Source organism: Pecten maximus, chromosome 13 (genome assembly GCF_902652985.1).
Source record: "Pecten maximus chromosome 13, xPecMax1.1, whole genome shotgun sequence".
NCBI classification, from domain to species: Eukaryota; Metazoa; Mollusca; class Bivalvia; order Pectinida; family Pectinidae; genus Pecten; species Pecten maximus.
The window spans coordinates 5832416-5854289 of record NC_047027.1 but is presented as its reverse complement, the minus strand read 5'-3'; the positions used below and the strand labels follow the sequence as shown (position 1 = coordinate 5854289).

Sequence of the window (21874 nt, the reverse complement as noted above, 5' to 3'; positions counted from 1 at the left end):
AGATATTTATTCAAATATAGATAAAATATCCAGTTTACATTATTCTTAAGTCTTCGTTGTTTGCTAAACATTGTTTGATATTACCTATTGTGTGGCGCATCCAAACAATGTTTTCATAGGAGTTATGTCCCCTACTTTTTATTTCATCCAATCAAATACAAGCAATTCCTCGGTGCGGGACTAGCAGGCTTGATTGACAACAAACGACAGACATACCTGTGTGTGTGTGTGTTCACCAACAAACATGCCTCCGAAGAAGAAAAAGGGGAAGGGGAAAGGGAAGAAAAAGAAGAAGGATGGTAAATTGGTCATCTCAATAACTGAACTAAGGATAAATTTTGATCTATTGCCTCGTTGCATTCGAATATAGATGCATCAAACGAGTTTGTTCACCGTCATCATTATTTGCTGATTACAATATTATGAATATACATGTTACGTTAATTTGGTTACTTTTCATACTCGCGTATATCACACACTTCCATTGATCGATAAATTACATAGAGCGTAATCTGAACGTCATCTTTTAATTGATTTAGTGTTGAAATTGTACAGCTAAATGACAGTAAATCAGTAGCACAATTTACCATAAGGGGCTATACTGTACAAGTGTACCACAGGGGCATGTCTACTGTAAATAAAATAAAATTAAAAAAAAAAAAAATAGCCAAAAATACCTATATTCATATTCTTAATATGTAGGTATTTCTGGCTAACTTTTTTTATATAAGACTAGAAATGCCCCGGGCCTTTGGTAAACCATACATATGTGTATATGGGTATCAATAGCAATATAAATATAGATGCTCATTCTCACTAAGTTACATGAACATCTAACGTCATCGCCTCAGGGGTCAGTAACCTTCAGCAGCTATACAGTGTGCTGTACATGTAGTTTTCTTACACAGGCATATGCTGTTTATTTTCTCATTACAGATGCTTCCTTAGAACTCGAGGACAAATACAAAAAGACTATGACTGAAATAGAGGCACTAAAAGATCACCTTGGTAAATATCACCAATTATACAGATAGTCACAATTCAGGAAATGTACATGTAGGTTCATCTGTTTTCCTATGAATTTTACATGTGATTTAATGTTGTTGGGTTTTTTTTTTTTTTTTTTTGTCTTTTTTTGTAGTTGATATATTTAAACCATTGGCATATTTATTTTGAAACAGAATAGGATGTATTTAAAGAATACATAGTTTGTTAAAAACAGCATTTGAAATATTGACATTGTATGATCTTTTCAGCCATTCGTAAGGAGATTGCAAGGAAATCTCAATCTGTCGGGAACATGATGAAGTCACGGATGGCCGAGGCACAGAAGGATATGGAGGAGCAGAAAGCTGACCAAAAGGCCATCAATTCAGGTCAGTTAATTGAACATAACTGACTTGGGGAATAAAATGAAAATAAAGATGGGAAAGAAAACAATAGTGCTTATTATAATTTCTGTGAAAAATTGAATGCTGTCTTCATTCAAATTTTTATTAAAACAGTGAAAATTTGAACTATCCTAAGCAAAAATTATTTGATTTATGATTGAATACCAGTGATATTATTTATACAAAGGAATGTATTTTTGTGACCACAGAAATGGCACTTGCCTATAAAAGCATGCAGACCACATTGCAACTGAAGGTACACACACTGGATATGAAGCTCATGCAAACAGAGGCCAAACTTAGTAAGTACAATTATGTCAAATTTAATAATTCTGATGGAAAAATAAGGCTAATTAACAGAGATTTATCCATTCATGCTAGTTCATTGATATTGTACAATTCTATATCTGATGTATCTAAATTGCCAAGATAACTTTAAAAATAGAATATAAGAAAATAAATATATTATATCAAGTTTATTTCAATTTTATGACATTTGCAAAACAAGTTGTATCAGCTTATATTAATTACTCTTGTTGGCCGGTATTAAAGCAGACTTACTATAAGTGGGAGAAAACTGGATTACCCAGAGAAAGCCCATGTGGTCAGGCAGGTAACCATATATCTGTTCATGTTTGACTGGGTAGCCCAACCCTGGCTGTCTAAGTGAAAGCGAGTGTGTTACCGATGCACCACTCGACCACCTATAATTTAAGACTTTAAGGGTTGTTAACTGTGTTGATGCCCTATCATAGGTGTTAAGTACCTATACATGTTTAAAAATCTAAGGAATTGATCAGATTTAACATTCAAATAATACATTTTTCAAGACAAAGATATTGAATGTGCCAAGTAATATTTTGTATCATATTAATAGGTGACAATACATATCCTTAAAATCAATTGATTATTTTGTAAAATACACTTTTCATTATATATGTTATATACTTTAGGGATTAGGAAAATTGTATTAATCTGTCTTGTAAAAATATTTTCTTTTCTTACTTCTTCATTCTACACTTCAGTGACAGTATAGAAATAACTTATTAACTATTAATGATGGGAATTGGTTTCACTTTCAGAATCGATAATCGGAAACTTGAAATTAATTGATTATGGATTATAATTGGTTTTCTAAATTTTGCACAGAATTGTCCCTTTTTGGAATATTTATATACATCTCCAGTACATTTCTTACATGGCTTAGCCTTTGTTGTCATTAATTTTTTTTTTTAATACTGAACACAAACAAAGCATTTCATGGATCTTAATATATTTACATATCCTTAATCACTTGTAAACGACCAATGGATATATCGGTAAAATATGAGATCAACAAATTCTTGGTTTTGTAACATTAAAGAAATACCATCACTTCAGAACATTCTGATTAATTGCCTTTTCAAAGTCATCAATGATCTTTTTAATTATATTTTTTGACAAATATTATTTTTGATCATCTGCCCACCACTAGAAATAACAGATCTGCTAGAGATGAAACGTGTGTTACTTAATAAAGTTTGTACCAGTCACAGGGACCAATTCCCTGTACATTGTCTGGAATCTATACTGAAGCTGAGAGGTAAACTTATGGCCATTCTAAACCATACATTGATACATACATAGACTGTTTTATGCATCTTAATCTCTAGGATATGAGTGTTTGCTTTGTTGAACTGATCCCCTCTTGCGTGAGGGCAGCTCATTGTGTTTTCTTCTTTTTGTTTTTGAGCAATAAAATTATTTAACCTTTATATAAATTCCCGACACTCATAATACATATATATCTGAACCATAGGTTGGGTGTTTGTACCAAGTTCCTGTGGTATCAGTTGTACTGAACAGATATGCTACCATAAGTAATGGAAAACAATAAAATTTCAAGTGAATTCAAAACATGGCTGTTATCTCTAGAAAATATACGCTTCAAATTGAAATATCTTTTACTTTTCTTTTTAACAACATGATCTAAAATCAATGCCTCAATAGTTCGGTCACATAATTTACACAAATATATCAGCAAATGAAGATTCTTCATCTCATTTTAAGAAAAAGTACATTTGCAAGACGAACGAAGCATCACAGTTCTACATACATTGAACTAGATCCAAGTGGTGCATCTCGGAGAATGAACCACAGAAACTGGTTCGATTCTGCTGGTAAAACCGTGATCAGACACAGCAGATATTACTGGTACAACTGGTACATACCTACATGATAAAGGAATTCACAGAACATCTTATCATTATAAACCCTAATCTCATTTTAATATCCTCATTCTGAAGGTTGAATAGAACATATCACCAAAAAGTCTGCTTAAAGGGAGGTAACTCTGCTACATATTTATTCCATAGCAGGAAGGTAACACAACCACACATACAGTGGGTTTAATTTTAGTGTACCTAACATTTTCTTGTTCTAATATATAATTCCTATGAGCAAGATAACATACATTCACTTGTAAACCTGTTTAAGTTTTTGAGTAAGTGGTAACTACCTGGTTATACGTTCAAAGCATATCTTGACATTTTTTAGCCCACCATCATCAGATGGTGGGCTATTCAAATCGCCCTGCGTCCGTGGTCCGTGGTCCGTCCGTCCCTCCGTCCGTCCGTCCGTCCCTCCGTCCGTCCGTAAACAATTTTTGTTATCGCTAATCCTCAGAAAGTACTGAAGGGATCTTTCTCAAATTTCATTTGTAGGTTCCCCTTGGTGCCTAGTTATGCATATTGCATTTTGAGACCAATCGGAAAACAACATGGCCGACAGGCAGCCATCTTGGATTTTGACAATTGAAGTTTGTTATCGCTATTTCTCAGAAAGTACTGAAGGGATCTTTCTCAAATTTCATATGTAGGTTCCCCTTGGTGCCTAGTTATGCATATTGCATTTTGAGACCAATCAGAAAACAACATGGCCGACAGGCAGCCATCTTGGATTTTGACAATTGAAGTTTGTTATCGCTATTTCTTTGAAAGTACTGAAGGGATCTTTCTGAAATCTCATACGTAGGTTCCTCTTGGTGCCTAGTTATGCATATTGCATTTTGAGACCAATTAGAAAACAACATGGCCGACAGGCAGCCATCTTGGATTTTGACAATTAAAGTTTGTTATCGCTATTTCTCAGAAAGTAATGAAGGGATCTTTCTGAAATTTCATATGCAGGTTCCCCTCGGTGCCTGGTTATGCATATTGCATTTTGAGACTAATCAGAAAACAACATGGCCGACAGGCAGCCATCTTGAATTTTGACAATTGAAGTTTGTTATCGCTATTTCTGTGAAAGAACTGAAGGGATCTTTTTCAAATTTCATATGTAGGTTCCACTTGGTGCTTAGTTATGCATATTGCATTTTGAGACCAATCGGAAAACAACATGGCCGACAGGCAGCCATCTTGGATTTTGACGATTGAAGTTTGTTTTCGCTATTTCTCAGAAAGTACTGAAGGGATCTTTCTCACATTTCATATGTAGGTTCCCCTTGGTGCCTAGTTATGCATATTGCATTTTGAGACCAATTGGAAAACAACATGGCCGACAGGCAGCCATCTTGGATTTTGACAATTGAAGTTTGTTATCGCTATTTCTCAGAAAGTACTGAAGGGATCTTTCTCAAATTTCATTTGTAGGTTCCCCTTGGTGCCTTGTTATGCATATTGCATTTTGAGACCAATCAGAAAACAACATGGCCGACAGGCAGCCATCTTGGATTTTGACGATTGAAGTTTGTTATCGCTATTTCTCAGAAAGTACTGAAGGGATCTTTCTCACATTTCATATGTAGGTTCCCCTTGGTGCCTAGTTATGCATATTGCATTTTGAGACCAATTGGAAAACAACATGGCCAACAGGCAGCCATCTTGGATTTTGACAATTGAAGTTTGTTATCGCTATTTCTCAAAAAGTACTGAAGGGATCTTTCTGAAATTTCATATGCAGGTTCCCCTCGATGCCTAGTTATGCATATTGCATTTTGAGACTAATCAGAAAACACCATGGCCGACAGGCAGCCATCTTGGATTTTGACAATTGAAGTTTGTTATTGCTATTTCTGTGAAAGTAATGAAGGGATCTTTCTGAAATTTCTGATGCAGGTTCCCCTCGGTGCCTAGTTATGCATATTGCATTTTGAGACTAATCAGAAAACAACATGGCCGACAGGCAGCCATCTTGGATTTTGACAATTGAAGTTTGTTATCGCTATTTCTGTGAAAGTACTGAAGAGATCTTTTTCAAATTTCATATGTAGGTTCACCTCAGTGCCTAGTTTTGCATATTGGGACCAATCCGAAAACAACATGGCCGACAGACAGCCATTATCGCTAAATCTTAAATTTTATATATAGGTTCCCCTTGTTTGAAAAGTACTAGAGGGCTGTTTCTGAATTTACACAGATTAGTAAGACTTAGAGGAAGGGAAAAGTAGAGAAAAGATCAATCTGACATGGAACCTATCAAGATCATTCAATGGTGGGCGCCAAGATCCCTCTGGGATCTCTTGTTTTTCAAAGAATTAATTGATAGTACATTTGTGTATATGTTTCCTGATAAATTACATTTAAAAATAGAACGAAAAAAATAAATTCCTGTGACCATTGATTACTGGGTATAATGATGATTGTTAATTGTGGGTTAAGATTCGATTTTGGGTGAGGCAGATGAAGACATTGGAATTTTTTTTTCTAAGAATTATGATGCTTCTTGGAAAATTTGTTGAAAGCAAATTTTGAGTAGATTATTGATGTACTTTAATGAAATATTAGTTTATCATAAAAACTAGAAAAAACAAGCATGAAAAAAAAATAAAAAGAGAAAGAAAAAAGGAACTTAACAGAAAAAGAACAAAAAAAAAAAAAAAAAACCAAACCAAACCAAATAAACAAATGAGAAAAAAACCCTTTGAATTCAACTTCTATTCTAAAGAAACATGTCATGATTTTTTTCATTACAGAGGAGACAGAGAAAAAACTGAGAGAAACTGAGGATGAAAAGGAACGAATCACAAGGGAAAAAGATGAAGAAATAGAGAAACTGAACCTCAATATACGAGTTATGGAGAAAGAATATATCAGGATTCTTGATGTGAGTTATCTGAGAGAAGTTAACGCTACCACTTACAGACTCTAATGAGATGTTAACACTACCACTTACAGACTCTAATGAGGAGTTAACACTACCACTTACAGACTTAATAAGAAGTTAACACTACCACTTACAGACTCTAATGAGATGTTAACATTACCACTTACAGACTCTAATGAGAAGTTAACACTATCACACACAGACGCTAATGAGATGTTAACACTATCACACACAGACGCTAATGAGATGTTAACACTACCACTTACAGACTCTAATGAGATGTTAACACTACCACTTACAGACTCTAATGACATGTTAACACTACCACTTACAGGCTGTAATGAGATGTTAACACTACCACTTACAGACTCTAATGAGATGTTAACACTACCACTTACAGACTCTAATGAGAAGTTAACACTACCACTTACAGGCTGTAATGAGATGTTAACACTACCACTTACAGACTCTAATGAGATGTTAACACTACCACTTACAGACTCTAATGAGAAGTTAACACTACCACTTACAGACTCTAATGAGAAGTTAACATTACCACTTACAGACTCTAATGAGATGTTAACACTACCACTTACAGACTCTAATGAGATGTTAACACTACCACTTACGGACTCTAATGAGATGTTAACACTACCACTTACAGACTCTGAGGAGAAGTTAACACTACCACTTACAGACTCTAATGAGATGTTAACACTACCACTTACAGACTCTAATAAGATGTTAACACTACCACTTACAGACTCTAATGACATGTTAACACTACCACTTACAGACTCTAATGAGATGTTAACACTACCACTTACAGACTCTAATGACATGTTAACACTACCACTTACAGGCTCTAATGAGATGTTAACATTACCACTTACAGACTCTAATGAGAAGTTAACACTATCACACACAGACTTTAATGAGATGTTAACACTACCACTTACAGACTCTAATGACATGTTAACACTACCACTTACAGACTCTAATGGGATGTTAACACTAGCACTTACAGACTCTAATGAGATGTTAACACTACCACTTACAGGTTCTAATGAGATGTTAACACTACCACTTACAGACTCTAATAAGAAGTTAACACTACCACTTACAGACTCTAATGAGAAGTTAACACTACCACTTACAGACTCTAATGAGATGTTAACACTACCACTTACAGACTCTAATGAGATGTTAACACTACCACTTACAGACTCTAATGAGATGTTAACACTACCACTTACAGACTCTAATGACATGTTAACACTACCACTTACAGACTCTAATGAGATGTTAACACTACCACTTACAGACTCTAATGACATGTTAACATTACCACTTACAGACTCTAATGAGATGTTAACACTACCACTTACAGACTCTAATGAGAAGTTAACACTATCACACACAGACTTTAATGAGATGTTAACACTACCACTTACAGACTCTAATGAGATGTTAACACTACCACTTACAGGCTCTAATGGGATATTAACACTACCACTTACAGGCTCTAATGAGATGTTAACATTACCACTTACAGACTCTAATGACATGTTAACACTACCACTTACAGACTAATGACATGTTAACACTACCACTTACAGACTCTAATTAGATGTTAACACTACCACTTACAGACTCTAATTAGATGTTAACACTACCACTTACAGACTCTAATGACATGCTAACACTACCACTTACAGACTCTAATGAGATGTTAACACTACCACTTACAGGCTCTAATGAGAAGTTAACACTACCACTTACAGACTCTAATGAGATGTTAACACTACCACTTACAGACTCTAATGACATGTTAACACTACCACTTACAGACTCTAATTAGATGTTAACACTACCACTTACAGACTCTAATTAGATTTTAACACTACCACTTACAGACTCTAATGACATGTTAACACTACCACTTACAGACTCTAATGAGAAGTTAACACTACCACTTACAGACTCTAATGAGAAGTTAACACTACCACTTACAGACTCTAATGAGATGTTAACACTACCACTTACAGGCTCTAATGAGATGTTAACATTACCACTTACAGACTCTAATGAGAAGTTAACACTATCACACACAGACTTTAATGAGATGTTAACACTACCACTTACAGACTCTAATGACATGTTAACACTACCACTTACAGACTCTAATGGGATGTTAACACTACCACTTACAGACTCTAATGAGAAGTTAACACTAGCACTTACAGACTCTAATGAGATGTTAACACTACCACTTACAGGTTCTAATGAGATGTTAACACTACCACTTACAGACTCTAATAAGAAGTTAACACTACCACTTACGGACTCTAATGAGAAGTTAACACTACCACTTACAGACTCTAATGAGATGTTAACACTACCACTTACAGACTCTAATGAGATGTTAACACTACCACTTACAGACTCTAATGAGATGTTAACACTACCACTTACAGACTCTAATGACATGTTTACACTACCACTTACAGACTCTAATGAGATGTTAACACTACCACTTACAGACTCTAATGACATGTTAACATTACCACTTACAGACTCTAATGAGATGTTAACACTACCACTTACAGACTCTAATGAGAAGTTAACACTATCACACACAGACTTTAATGAGATGTTAACACTACCACTTACAGACTCTAATGAGATGTTAACACTACCACTTACAGGCTCTAATGGGATATTAACACTACCACTTACAGGCTCTAATGAGATGTTAACATTACCACTTACAGACTCTAATGACATGTTAACACTACCACTTACAGACTAATGACATGTTAACACTACCACTTACAGACTCTAATTAGATGTTAACACTACCACTTACAGACTCTAATTAGATGTTAACACTACCACTTACAGACTCTAATGACATGTTAACACTACCACTTACAGACTCTAATGACATGCTAACACTACCACTTACAGACTCTAATGAGATGTTAACACTACCACTTACAGGCTCTAATGAGAAGTTAACACTACCACTTACAGACTCTAATGAGATGTTAACACTACCACTTACAGACTCTAATGACATGTTAACACTACCACTTACAGACTCTAATTAGATGTTAACACTACCACTTACAGACTCTAATTAGATTTTAACACTACCACTTACAGACTCTAATGACATGTTAACACTACCACTTACAGACTCTAATGAGAAGTTAACACTACCACTTACAGACTCTAATGAGAAGTTAACACTACCACTTACAGACTCTAATGAGATGTTAACACTACCACTTACAGGCTGTAATGAGATGTTAACACTACCACTTACAGACTCTAATGAGAAGTTAACACTACCACTTACAGACTCTAATGAGATGTTAACACTATCACACACAGACTTTAATGAGATGTTAACACTACCACTTACAGACTCTAATGAGATGTTAACACTACCACTTACAGACTCTAATGAGATGTTAACACTACCTAATTACAGGCTCTAATGAGAAGTTAACACTACCACTTACAGACTCTAATGAGATGTTAACACTACCACTTACAGACTCTAATGACATGTTAACACTACCACTTACAGACTCTAATTAGATGTTAACACTACCACTTACAGACTCTAATTAGATGTTAACACTACCACTTACAGACTCTAATGAGAAGTTAACACTACCACTTACAGACTCTAATGAGATGTTAACATTACCACTTACAGACTCTAATGACATGTTAACACTACCACTTACAGACTCTAATGACATGTTAACACTACCACTTACAGACTCTAATGAGAAGTTAACACTATCACACACAGACTTTAATGAGATGTTAACACTACCACTTACAGACTCTAATGAGATGTTAACATTACCACTTACAGACTTTAATGAGATGTTAACACTACCACTTACAGACTCTAATGAGATGTTAACACTATCATACACAGACTTTAATGAGAAGTTAACACTACCACTTACAGACTCTAATGAGATGTTAACACTACCACTTACAGACTCTAATGACATGTTAACACTACCACTTACAGGCTCTAATGAGATGTTAACACTACCACTTACAGACTCTAATGAGATGTTAACACTATCACTTACAGACTCTAATGACATGTTAACACTACCACTTACAGACTCTAATGAGATGTTAACACTACCACTTACAGACTCTAATGAGAAGTTAACACTACCACTTACAGACTCTAATGACATGTTAACACTACCACTTACAGACTCTAATGAGATGTTAACACTACCACTTACAGACTAATGAGATGTTAACATAACCACTTACAGACTATAATGAAATGTTAACACTACCACTTACATACTCTAATGAGATGTTAACACTACCACTTACAGACTCTAATGAGAAGTTAACACTATCACACACAGACTCTAATGAGATGTTAACATTACCACTTACAGGCTCTAATGAGATGTTAACACTACTACTTACAGACTCGAATGAGATGTTAACATTACCACACACAGACTCTAATGACATGTTAACACTACCACTTACATACTCTAATGAGATGTTAACACTACCACTTACAGACTCTAATGGGAAGTTAACACTACCACTTACAGACTCTAATGAGATGTTAACACTACCACTTACAGACTAATGAGATGTTAACACTACCACTTACGGACTCTAATGAGATGTTAACACTACCACTTACAGACTCTAATGAGAAGTTAACACTACCACTTACAGACTAATGAGATGTTAACACTACCGCTTACGGACTCTAATGAGATGTTAACACTACCACTTACAGACTCTAATGAGATGTTAACACTACCACTTACAGACTAATGAGATGTTAACACTACTACTTACAGACTCGAATGAGAAGTTAACACTACCACTTACAGACTCTAATGACATGTTAACATTACCACTTACAGACTCTAATGACATGTTAACACTACCACTTACAGACTCTAATGGGATGTTAACACTACCACTTACAGACTCTAATGAGATGTTAACACTACCACTTACAGACTAATGAGGAGTTAACACTACCACTTACAGACTCTAATGAGATGTTAACACTACCACTTACGGACTCTAATGAGATGTTAACACTACCACTTACGGACTCTAATGAGATGTTAACACTACCACTTACAGACTAATGAGATGTTAACACTACTACTTACAGACTCGAATGAGAAGTTAACACTACCACTTACAGACTCTAATGAGAAGTTAACATTACCACTTACAGACTAATGAGATGTTAACACTACCACTTACGGACTCTAATGAGAAGTTAACACTACCACTTACAGACTCTAATGAGAAGTTAACACTACCACTTACAGACTCTAATGAGATGTTAACACTACCACTTACAGACTAATGAGAAGTTAACACTACCACTTACAGACTCTAATGAGAAGTTAACACTACCACTTACAGACTCTAATGAGATGTTAACACTACCACTTACAGACTAATGAGATGTTAACACTCCCACTTACAGAATCTAATGAGATGTTAACACTACCACTTACAGACTCTAATGGGATGTTAACACTACCACTTACAGACTCTAATGAGATGTTAACACTACCACTTACAGACTAATGAGGAGTTAACACTACCACTTACAGACTCTAATGAGATGTTAACACTACCACTTACAGACTCTAATGAGAAGTTAACACTACCACTTACAGACTCTAATGAGATGTTAACACTACCACTTACAGACTGTAATGAGATGTTAACACTATCACACAAAGACTCTAATGAGATGTTAACACTACCACTTACAGACTCTAATGAGATGTTAACACTACCACTTACAGACTCTAATGACATGTTAACACTACCACTTACAGACTAATGAGATGTTAACACTACCACTTACAGACTCTAATGAGGAGTTAACACTACCACTTACAGACTAATGAGATGTTAACATTACCACTTACAGACTGTAATGAGATGTTAACACTACCACTTACAGACTCTAATGAGATGTTAACACTACCACTTACAGACTCTAATGAGATGTTAACACTACCACTTACAGACTCTAATGAGAATGTTAACACTACCACTTACAGACTCTAATGAGATGTTAACACTACCACTTACAGACTCTAATGAGATGTTAACACTACCACTTACAGACTCTAATGAGATGTTAACACTACCACTTACAGACTCTAATGAGATGTTAACACTACCACTTACAGACTCTAATGAGATGTTAACACTACCACTTACAGACTCTAATGAGATGTTAACACTACCACTTACAGTCTGTAAGTGGTAGTGTTAACACTACCACTTACAGACTCTAATGAGATGTTAACACTACCACTTACAGACTCTAATGAGATGTTAACACTACCACTTACAGACTCTAATGAGATGTTAACACTACCACTTACAGACTCTAATGAGATGTTAACACTACCACTTACAGACTCTAATGAGATGTTAACACTACCACTTACAGACTCTAATGAGATGTTAACACTACCACTTACAGACTCTAATGAGATGTTAACACTACCACTTACAGACTCTAATGAGAAGTTAACACTACCACTTACAGACTCTAATGAGATGTTAACACTACCACTTACAGACTCTAATGAGATGTTAACACTACCACTTACAGACTCTAATGAGATGTTAACACTACCACTTACAGACTCTAATGAGATGTTAACACTACCACTTACAGACTCTAATGAGATGTTAACACTACCACTTACAGACTCTAATGAGATGTTAACACTACCACTTACAGACTCTAATGAGATGTTAACACTACCACTTACAGACTCTAATGAGATGTTAACACTACCACTTACAGACTCTAATGAGATGTTAACACTACCACTTACAGACTCTAATGAGATGTTAACACTACCACTTACAGACTCTAATGAGATGTTAACACTACCACTTACAGACTCTAATGAGATGTTAACACTACCACTTACAGACTCTAATGAGATGTTAACACTACCACTTACAGACTTTAATGAGATGTTAACACTATCACACACAGACTCTAATGACATGTTAACACTACCACTTACAGACTCTAATGACATGTTAACACTACCACTTACAGACTGTAATAAGAAGTTAACACTACCACTTACAGACTCTAATGAGATGTTAACACTGCCACTTAGAGACTCTAATGAGATGTTAACATTACCACTTACAGACTCTAATGAGATGTTAACACTACCACTTACAGACTCTAATGAGAAGTTAACACTACCACTTACAGACTCTAATGAGATGTTAACACTACCACTTACAGACTCTAATGAGATGTTAACACTACCACTTACAGACTCTAATGAGATGTTAACATTACCACTTACAGACTCTAATGAGATGTTAACATTACCACTTACAGACTCTAATGAGATGTTAACACTACCACTTACAGACTCTAATGAGAAGTTAACATTACCACTTACAGACTCTAATGAGAAGTTAACACTACCACTTACAGACTCTAATGAGATGTTAACACTACCACTTACAGACTCTAATGACATGTTAACACTACCACTTACAGACTCTAATGAGATGTTAACACTACCACTTACAGACTCTAATGAGATGTTAACATTACCACTTACAGACTCTAATGAGAAGTTAACACTACCACTTACAGACTCTAATGAGATGTTAACACTACCACTTACAGACTCTAATGAGAAGTTAACACTACCACTTACAGACTCTAATGACATGTTAACACTACCACTTACAGACTCTAATGAGATGTTAACATTACCACTTACAGACTCTAATGAGATGTTAACACTACCACTTACAGACTCTAATGAGATGTTAACATTACCACTTACAGACTCTAATGAGAAGTTAACACTACCACTTACAGACTCTAATGAGAAGTTAACATTACCACTTACAGACTCTAATGAGAAGTTAACACTACCACTTACAGACTCTAATAAGATGTTAACACTACCACTTACAGACTCTAATGACATGTTAACACTACCACTTACAGACTCTAATGAGATGTTAACACTACCACTTACAGACTCTAATGAGATGTTAACACTACCACTTACAGACTCTAATGAGATGTTAACACTACCACTTACAGACTCTAATGAGATGTTAACACTACCACTTACAGACTCTAATGAGATGTTAACACTACCACTTACAGACTCTAATGAGAAGTTAACACTACCACTTACAGACTCTAATGAGATGTTAACACTACCACTTACAGACTCTAATGAGATGTTAACACTACCACTTACAGACTCTAATGAGATGTTAACACTACCACTTACAGACTCTAATGAGATGTTAACACTACCACTTACAGACTCTAATGAGGAGTTAACACTACCACTTACAGACTCTAATGAGATGTTAACACTACCACTTACAGACTCTAATGAGATGTTAACACTACCACTTACAGACTCTAATGAGATGTTAACACTACCACTTACAGACTCTAATGAGATGTTAACACTACCACTTACAGACTCTAATGAGATGTTAACACTACCACTTACAGACTCTAATGAGATGTTAACACTACCACTTACAGACTCTAATGAGATGTTAACATTACCACTTACAGACTCTAATGAGATGTTAACACTACCACTTACAGGCTCTAATGAGATGTTAACACTACCACTTACAGACTCTAATGACATGTTAACACTACCACTTACAGACTCTAATGACATGTTAACACTACCACTTACAGACTCTAATGACATGTTAACATTACCACTTACAGACTCTAATGAGATGTTAACATTACCACTTACAGACTCTAATGAGATGTTAACACTACCACTTACAGACTCTAATGAGATGTTAACATTACCACTTACAGACTCTAATGACATGTTAACACTACCACTTACAGACTCTAATGAGAAGTTAACACTACCACTTACAGACTCTAATGAGAAGTTAACACTACCACTTACAGACTCTAATGAGATGTTAACACTACCACTTACAGACTAATGAGATGTTAACACTACCACTTACAGACTCTAATGAGAAGTTAACACTACCACTTACAGACTCTAATGAGATGTTAACACTACCACTTACAGACTCTAATGAGATGTTAACACTACCACTTACAGACTCTAATGAGAATGTTAACACTACCACTTACAGACTCTAATGAGATGTTAACACTACCACTTACAGACTCTAATGAGATGTTAACACTACCACTTACAGACTCTAATGAGAAGTTAACACTACCACTTACAGACTCTAATGAGATGTTAACACTACCACTTACAGACTCTAATGAGATGTTAACACTACCACTTACAGACTCTAATGAGATGTTAACACTACCACTTACAGACTCTAATGAGATGTTAACACTACCACTTACAGACTCTAATGAGATGTTAACACTACCACTTACAGACTCTAATGAGATGTTAACACTACCACTTACAGACTCTAATGAGATGTTAACACTACCACTTACAGACTCTAATGAGATGTTAACACTACCACTTACAGACTCTAATGAGATGTTAACACTACCACTTACAGACTCTAATGAGATGTTAACACTACCACTTACAGACTCTAATGAGATGTTAACACTACCACTTACAGACTCTAATGAGATGTTAACACTACCACTTACAGACTCTAATGAGAAGTTAACACTACCACTTACAGACTCTAATGAGATGTTAACACTACCACTTACAGACTCTAATGAGAAGTTAACACAACCACTTACAGACTCTAATGAGAGTTAACACTACCACTTACAGACTCTAATGAGAAGTTAACACTACCACTTACAGACTCTAATGAGATGTTAACACTACCACTTACAGACTCTAATGAGATGTTAACATTACCACTTACAGACTCTAATGACATGTTAACACTACCACTTACAGACTCTAATGAGATGTTAACACTACCACTTACAGACTCTAATGAGAAGTTAACACTACCACTTACAGACTCTACTGAGATGTTAACACTACCACTTACAGACTCTAATGAGAAGTTAACACAACCACTTACAGACTCTAATGAGATGTTAACACTACCACTTACAGACTCTAATGAGAAGTTAACACAACCACTTACAGACTCTAATGAGATGTTAACATTACCACTTACAGACTCTAATGAGATGTTAACACTACCACTTACAGACTCTAATGAGATGTTAACATTACCACTTACAGACTCTAATGAGATGTTAACACTACCACTTACAGACTCTAATGAGATGTTAACACTACCACTTACAGACTCTAATGAGAAGTTAACACTACCACTTACAGACTCTAATGAGATGTTAACACCACCACTTACAGACTCTAGTGAGATGTTAACATTACCACTTACAGACTCTAATGAGATGTTAACACTACCACTTACAGACTCTAATGACATGTTAACACTACCACTTACAGACTCTAATGAGATGTTAACATTACCACTTACAGACTCTAATGAGATGTTAACACTACCACTTACAGGCTCTAATGAGATGTTAACACTACCACTTACAGACTCTAATGAGATGTTAACATTACCACTTACAGACTCTAATGACATGTTAACACTACCACTTACAGACTCTAATGACATGTTAACACTACCACTTACAGACTCTAATTAGATGTTAACACTACCACTTACAGACGCCAATGAGGAGTTAACACTACCACTTACAGACTCTAATGAGGAGTTAACACTACCACTTACAGACACTAATGAGATGTTAACACTACCACTTACAGACTCTAATGAGCTGTTAACACTACCACTTACAGACTCTAATGAGATGTTAACACTATCACACACACACTCTTGCCATACTTTTACACTGCCAGTCATTAGTTCCTTTACACTTGGCAGGCAATATTTTGAAATTCAGACAGCATGATTATAGTATTGTGTATGGTGATTTTTTGTCTGATAACTTCTGATCATAATGCTTTCATAGTCTTTGAAATGTCAATATGATTATTAATTATGTACAAATCTTCAAAATGCAGCATTGATGCTAAATTATGTCTGTTTAGAAATTTTGTTAAATTGAGAGCATATTTTTAATAACTAAATCTTTTATAAATTTTGTTAAATTGAGAGCATATTTTTAATAACTAAATCTTTTATAAATTTTGTTAAATTGAGAGCATATTTTTAATAACTAAATCTTTTAGAAATTTTGTTAAATTGAGAGCCTATTTTTAATAACTAAATCTTTTAGAAATTTTGTTAAATTGAGAGCCTATTTTTAATAACTAAATCTTTTAGAAATTTTGTTAAATTGAGAGCCTATTTTTAATAACTAAATCTTTATATGGGGTAAATTATAGAATGTGGTGTTACAGTACATCTTTCAAAGAAAGTTTTATGCCTTTTTGGAATGTCTTGGAAATCAAGTCCCCCAATTGATTGTTTCAGAAACTTTATCTCGATTTGGTTTTTTTGATAAAAATTTGCAATTGTCACTGACAAACTAATTATCATCAAGATATTTCAAAGTTTGAGTATCTGATTCCCTTATGATATTTTGAAAAGTCAAAAGAGTGTGTATTGTATTATATGGATGGCTGTGAATACACTGCGGGTATTAATTATGGTAATAATTAATTCTACATGTGTGAAGCCTCAGATGTGATGTTATCATAAATCATATTTATGTATGGCAATAACTATATCGTAATGGTCAACGGAAAAATAAATATATAAATTATTTGTTGACAGGAGTCGCTTAATTCCCTTGTGGCCAAAATAGACGGAGCCAAGAGTAAGTGGGAGCTGTCTGGGAGTAATCTACAGGCCCGAAGTAAACAAAATCTCCTGGAACTTGGACTTCACCCTCTGGACATCTAGACCATCAATGGATAAGCCAATCATAATCCAGCTAAAATGGATAAGCCTATCAGAATCCAGCAAAAACATGGATAAGCCAATCAGAATCCAGCAAAAACATTGATAAGCCAATCATAATCCAGCTAAAATGGATAAGCCTATCAGAATCCAGCACAAACATGGATAAGCCAATAAGAATCCAGCAAAAACATGGATAAGCCAATCATAACCCAGCTAAAACGGATAAGCCTATCAGAATCCAGCAAAAACATGGATAGGCCAATAAGAAACTATTAATATTAACTTTTGAATTTAGAAGGAGAAACACAATGTTTTAGAAGCTTATTGACACATAAACCATCATTGACAACAAAGGGATTATTTCAGTGGCAACAAAAGGATTATTTTCTGGAGAAGACATTTACAAACTAGCATGCGAAGTGGTTTACTATCAGATCGAGGAACAGAATTTGGTGTGAAGACTTTAATCCAATCACCATTCCCAGAGAGAAACTTCTTTATAAATAATACTTATACTATTAATCATAAATCGGTGGTATACATAAAGTATTTTTTTTAAAATTGGAACAAACAAACATGTCTGGATTTATTTTTCTCGTTGGATGTGTGAACCAATAGGATTCCCAATAAACTTTTAACCAATCAGAATTCATCAGAATCTTAAACAAAATACAGTTTCTTGGACATGATAGCTGTATATCTGTGATAGGGATAAGATAAATGTTACATATTTAGTCAGAGTGTGTTGAGAGGACCACATTGTATTTTACTGACCATATATATGTGGCTACATGTTATCACACTCAAACGCAAATCTTTGGTAATTTTAGTTTCATGATGAATGTGAATTTGTGTGGTCATCTTTACAATGAAAGCTACAGTGGCTGTTTTAGTTAGATGATTCCCCGCTCTTGTGGCTAGCCACAACCTTTTCTTAGGGCTTTCTGGGGCCAATTCCTTATTGAAAAGTTTTCATACAAGAGGCAAATTCCCTAAATTTGCATTTTACTATCCAAATTAGGTAAATATTTCTACGCTGAAAAATCCTCATTGACTACTGACCAAAGTCAATATGTCTCAACTATGAGAGATGTTATGCTGATGTTTTTTTCTATTATTAATTAAAGAGACTTTTATATTATACAAAACTTAAACATTTATATATCGACCGCAGGTCTTATTTATTCTGTATAAAGAAATAAAGCAATGAAATACTTTTTAAATTTGTGTTTGTATAGTCAATGTGGGGTGTGTATATTTTACTCTTTGACACGTGTTTATATTGTCAATCAGGGCGTGTATATGATAGGTACTTGTTAACACATGTTTATATTGTCGATCAGGACCTGTATATTAGTTCGATGGAGTAAATCGATACTAGTCATAACGTACTGAATAGATTTTAACCAGATTTGGTCAGAAAGGTCCTTAGGAGAATGGGAAGATATTTTGCACAAATGGTGACCTTGATAAATAAATGGTGAGTCTGACCCCCATGGGACAGGAGGGCGAAAAGCTCAATGGAGAAATAGAGGTAAGTCATTTGAATCGCTAGATGTAGTGGTATTTTTGATCGTTTAGATCTCTACCCTATAAAGGTACGAAGTATTGCTGGACACCAAGAGATAAACACAATCCTGATGGAAAATAGGCCCAGGGGTATTTCTCCACCCCAAGGGACTTAAAACAATCCCCGGGGTCATTTCACACCCCTGGAAAGTCTGAACTTTGTTTCTGGGTTATATCTTTGAAGTTATTGAGATCCCACCCCCTACCCCTAAATAGCATTGTTTGGCACCAACAAATAAAGCTATTACCGAATTTAACATGCTGATTATATTTACGTTTGGTAAAATCAATCCAGGTGAGCGATACAGGCCCTTTTCGGCCTCTTGTTTAGTATTGCCTGGAAATGTATTTGTGGGTGCCACCAGAGAAGAATTAAGATGAACAGTAACACGTCTTCTCCAGTGACCCACCCCAAGGTGGCAACACCAAACACCAATACCACAACGCACCTGTTCTACCTGGGTTAGTTCTACGACGTGTATATATAGTACTCATCCGAGGATATGTCAGCTATTTTGTGATGTTTACCAGTGCTAGTTTCCCGCTGACTTTTCTATTGTTGACCTGCATATTGCTTATGATTTGTGAATGTATCAAACACTTCAAATTCAGTTCTATAAGGAGTTCTTTGGACGTCATATCTGTTCTACACACAACACAGGTCTTAACTGACGCATTAAGTTATTTGCTGGATAATTCCAGCTTACTGTGCATTGAAATGTCTCCTTTTATGCTATATTTGCGTAATATCATTTACTGTCGTAATTTCCATTTCAAGGTCAAAACAAGATGAGTGTTTATACGTATAAAGTTAAATCCTTTCAAACACTTGTGAGCATACCATCTTGGCTATTTTTCAGGTTTAGTCATTGTGTGACTTAGACTTATTTCATGCTACATCTTACCACAAAGTAACTCTCTAGAAGAAACTGATAACATCCACAACGTATCATTGGTGATTTTAAGAAACTAATGTCTTAACAAATATTTTGGCATATTACAGTCATATAGTCATGTGTAAATTTGTAGATATGTATTCGTGTTAAGAAGTCTGCACTATTCTCATACATAGATGACCCTCAAATGAGGTATGGCCCTCTAGAGGTCATTTACAACTAAAACAATCATAACGTCATGTGAATGAGTCGGGCTATATAAATTAATAAGCGGTAATCACAAAACTAGGTAAATCTTCGTCGGAATACTGCTGCCAAATTCAAATGTCTGTAGACCGTTCGGCAACTTCTGTAGCTGGGATCGCTCTAAAGTTTACCGATTGCTCTGTACAACATTGAAATGACGAATAATCATAATAATAACTCAAAGTTATTGATCTGAGGTATATGTGTAACAGTTGTCATAAACAATCTATAATTTACATCGACAGAAAGGATGCGTTGTTATATCGACAGCGGTTTGGCGCCCCAGGAATTTACGAAGTCAGTTTTAAAAGGATACTTTTTACCAATATTTTGATCTAATTATCGGAATACTGTAAAATATTCTGAATCAGTTTATAGAACTCATTCGAAACTTTTCTTCCTAAATTATGCAGGCATTTCAGTCTACATGTAAACAAGCCGGTGCCAAATTTATTTATTAAATGTTGATCCCAGTGGGAGATAAAGTTCTGTTTCCGTAACATTGTCATACATGACTACGTCGTACTTTGGATAACCTCTTTTTGATCTCGGTCTGTGTGTTCTGGAGTATCAGTGGAATTGTAACATATATACTTAGCTGTCATATGATAAATATTCACTATCAAACGGAATTATAAAATCATTTAATTTAGGTGTCTGTTAATTAGCCTGTTATGCGATATGCACACAAACGATCTTAATGAACATTGGCCTTTGATATGACCCTCAGCGCCATAGTGCGCGTGCGTG

General features: G+C 35.2%; 1 protein-coding gene across 1 annotated transcript; it reads left to right on the top strand.

Annotated features, from left to right (window-relative positions):
- The first annotated feature begins 164 nt into the window (after window positions 1-164).
- LOC117340284 (coiled-coil domain-containing protein 153-like) lies at window positions 165-19632 on the top strand. Its single transcript, XM_033902051.1, has 6 exons — window positions 165-299; window positions 937-1008; window positions 1257-1376; window positions 1601-1693; window positions 6346-6476; window positions 18285-19632. Exons 1-6 carry the CDS (start codon window positions 245-247, stop codon window positions 18411-18413), a joined length of 600 nt encoding a protein of 199 aa, XP_033757942.1. The 5' UTR covers window positions 165-244; the 3' UTR covers window positions 18414-19632.
- Window positions 19633-21874: the final 2242 nt, after the last annotated feature.

Bases quoted from the DNA above. Each gene is read 5' to 3' on its own strand.
- LOC117340284 (XM_033902051.1), top strand. From the start codon at position 245: ATGCCTCCGAAGAAGAAAAAGGGGAAGGGGAAAGGGAAGAAAAAGAAG. The intron at 300-936 runs GTAAATTGGTCA...TTCTCATTACAG, and splicing joins GAAGAAAAAGAAGAAGGATG to ATGCTTCCTTAGAACTCGAG. The intron at 1,009-1,256 runs GTAAATATCACC...TGATCTTTTCAG, and splicing joins GGCACTAAAAGATCACCTTG to CCATTCGTAAGGAGATTGCA.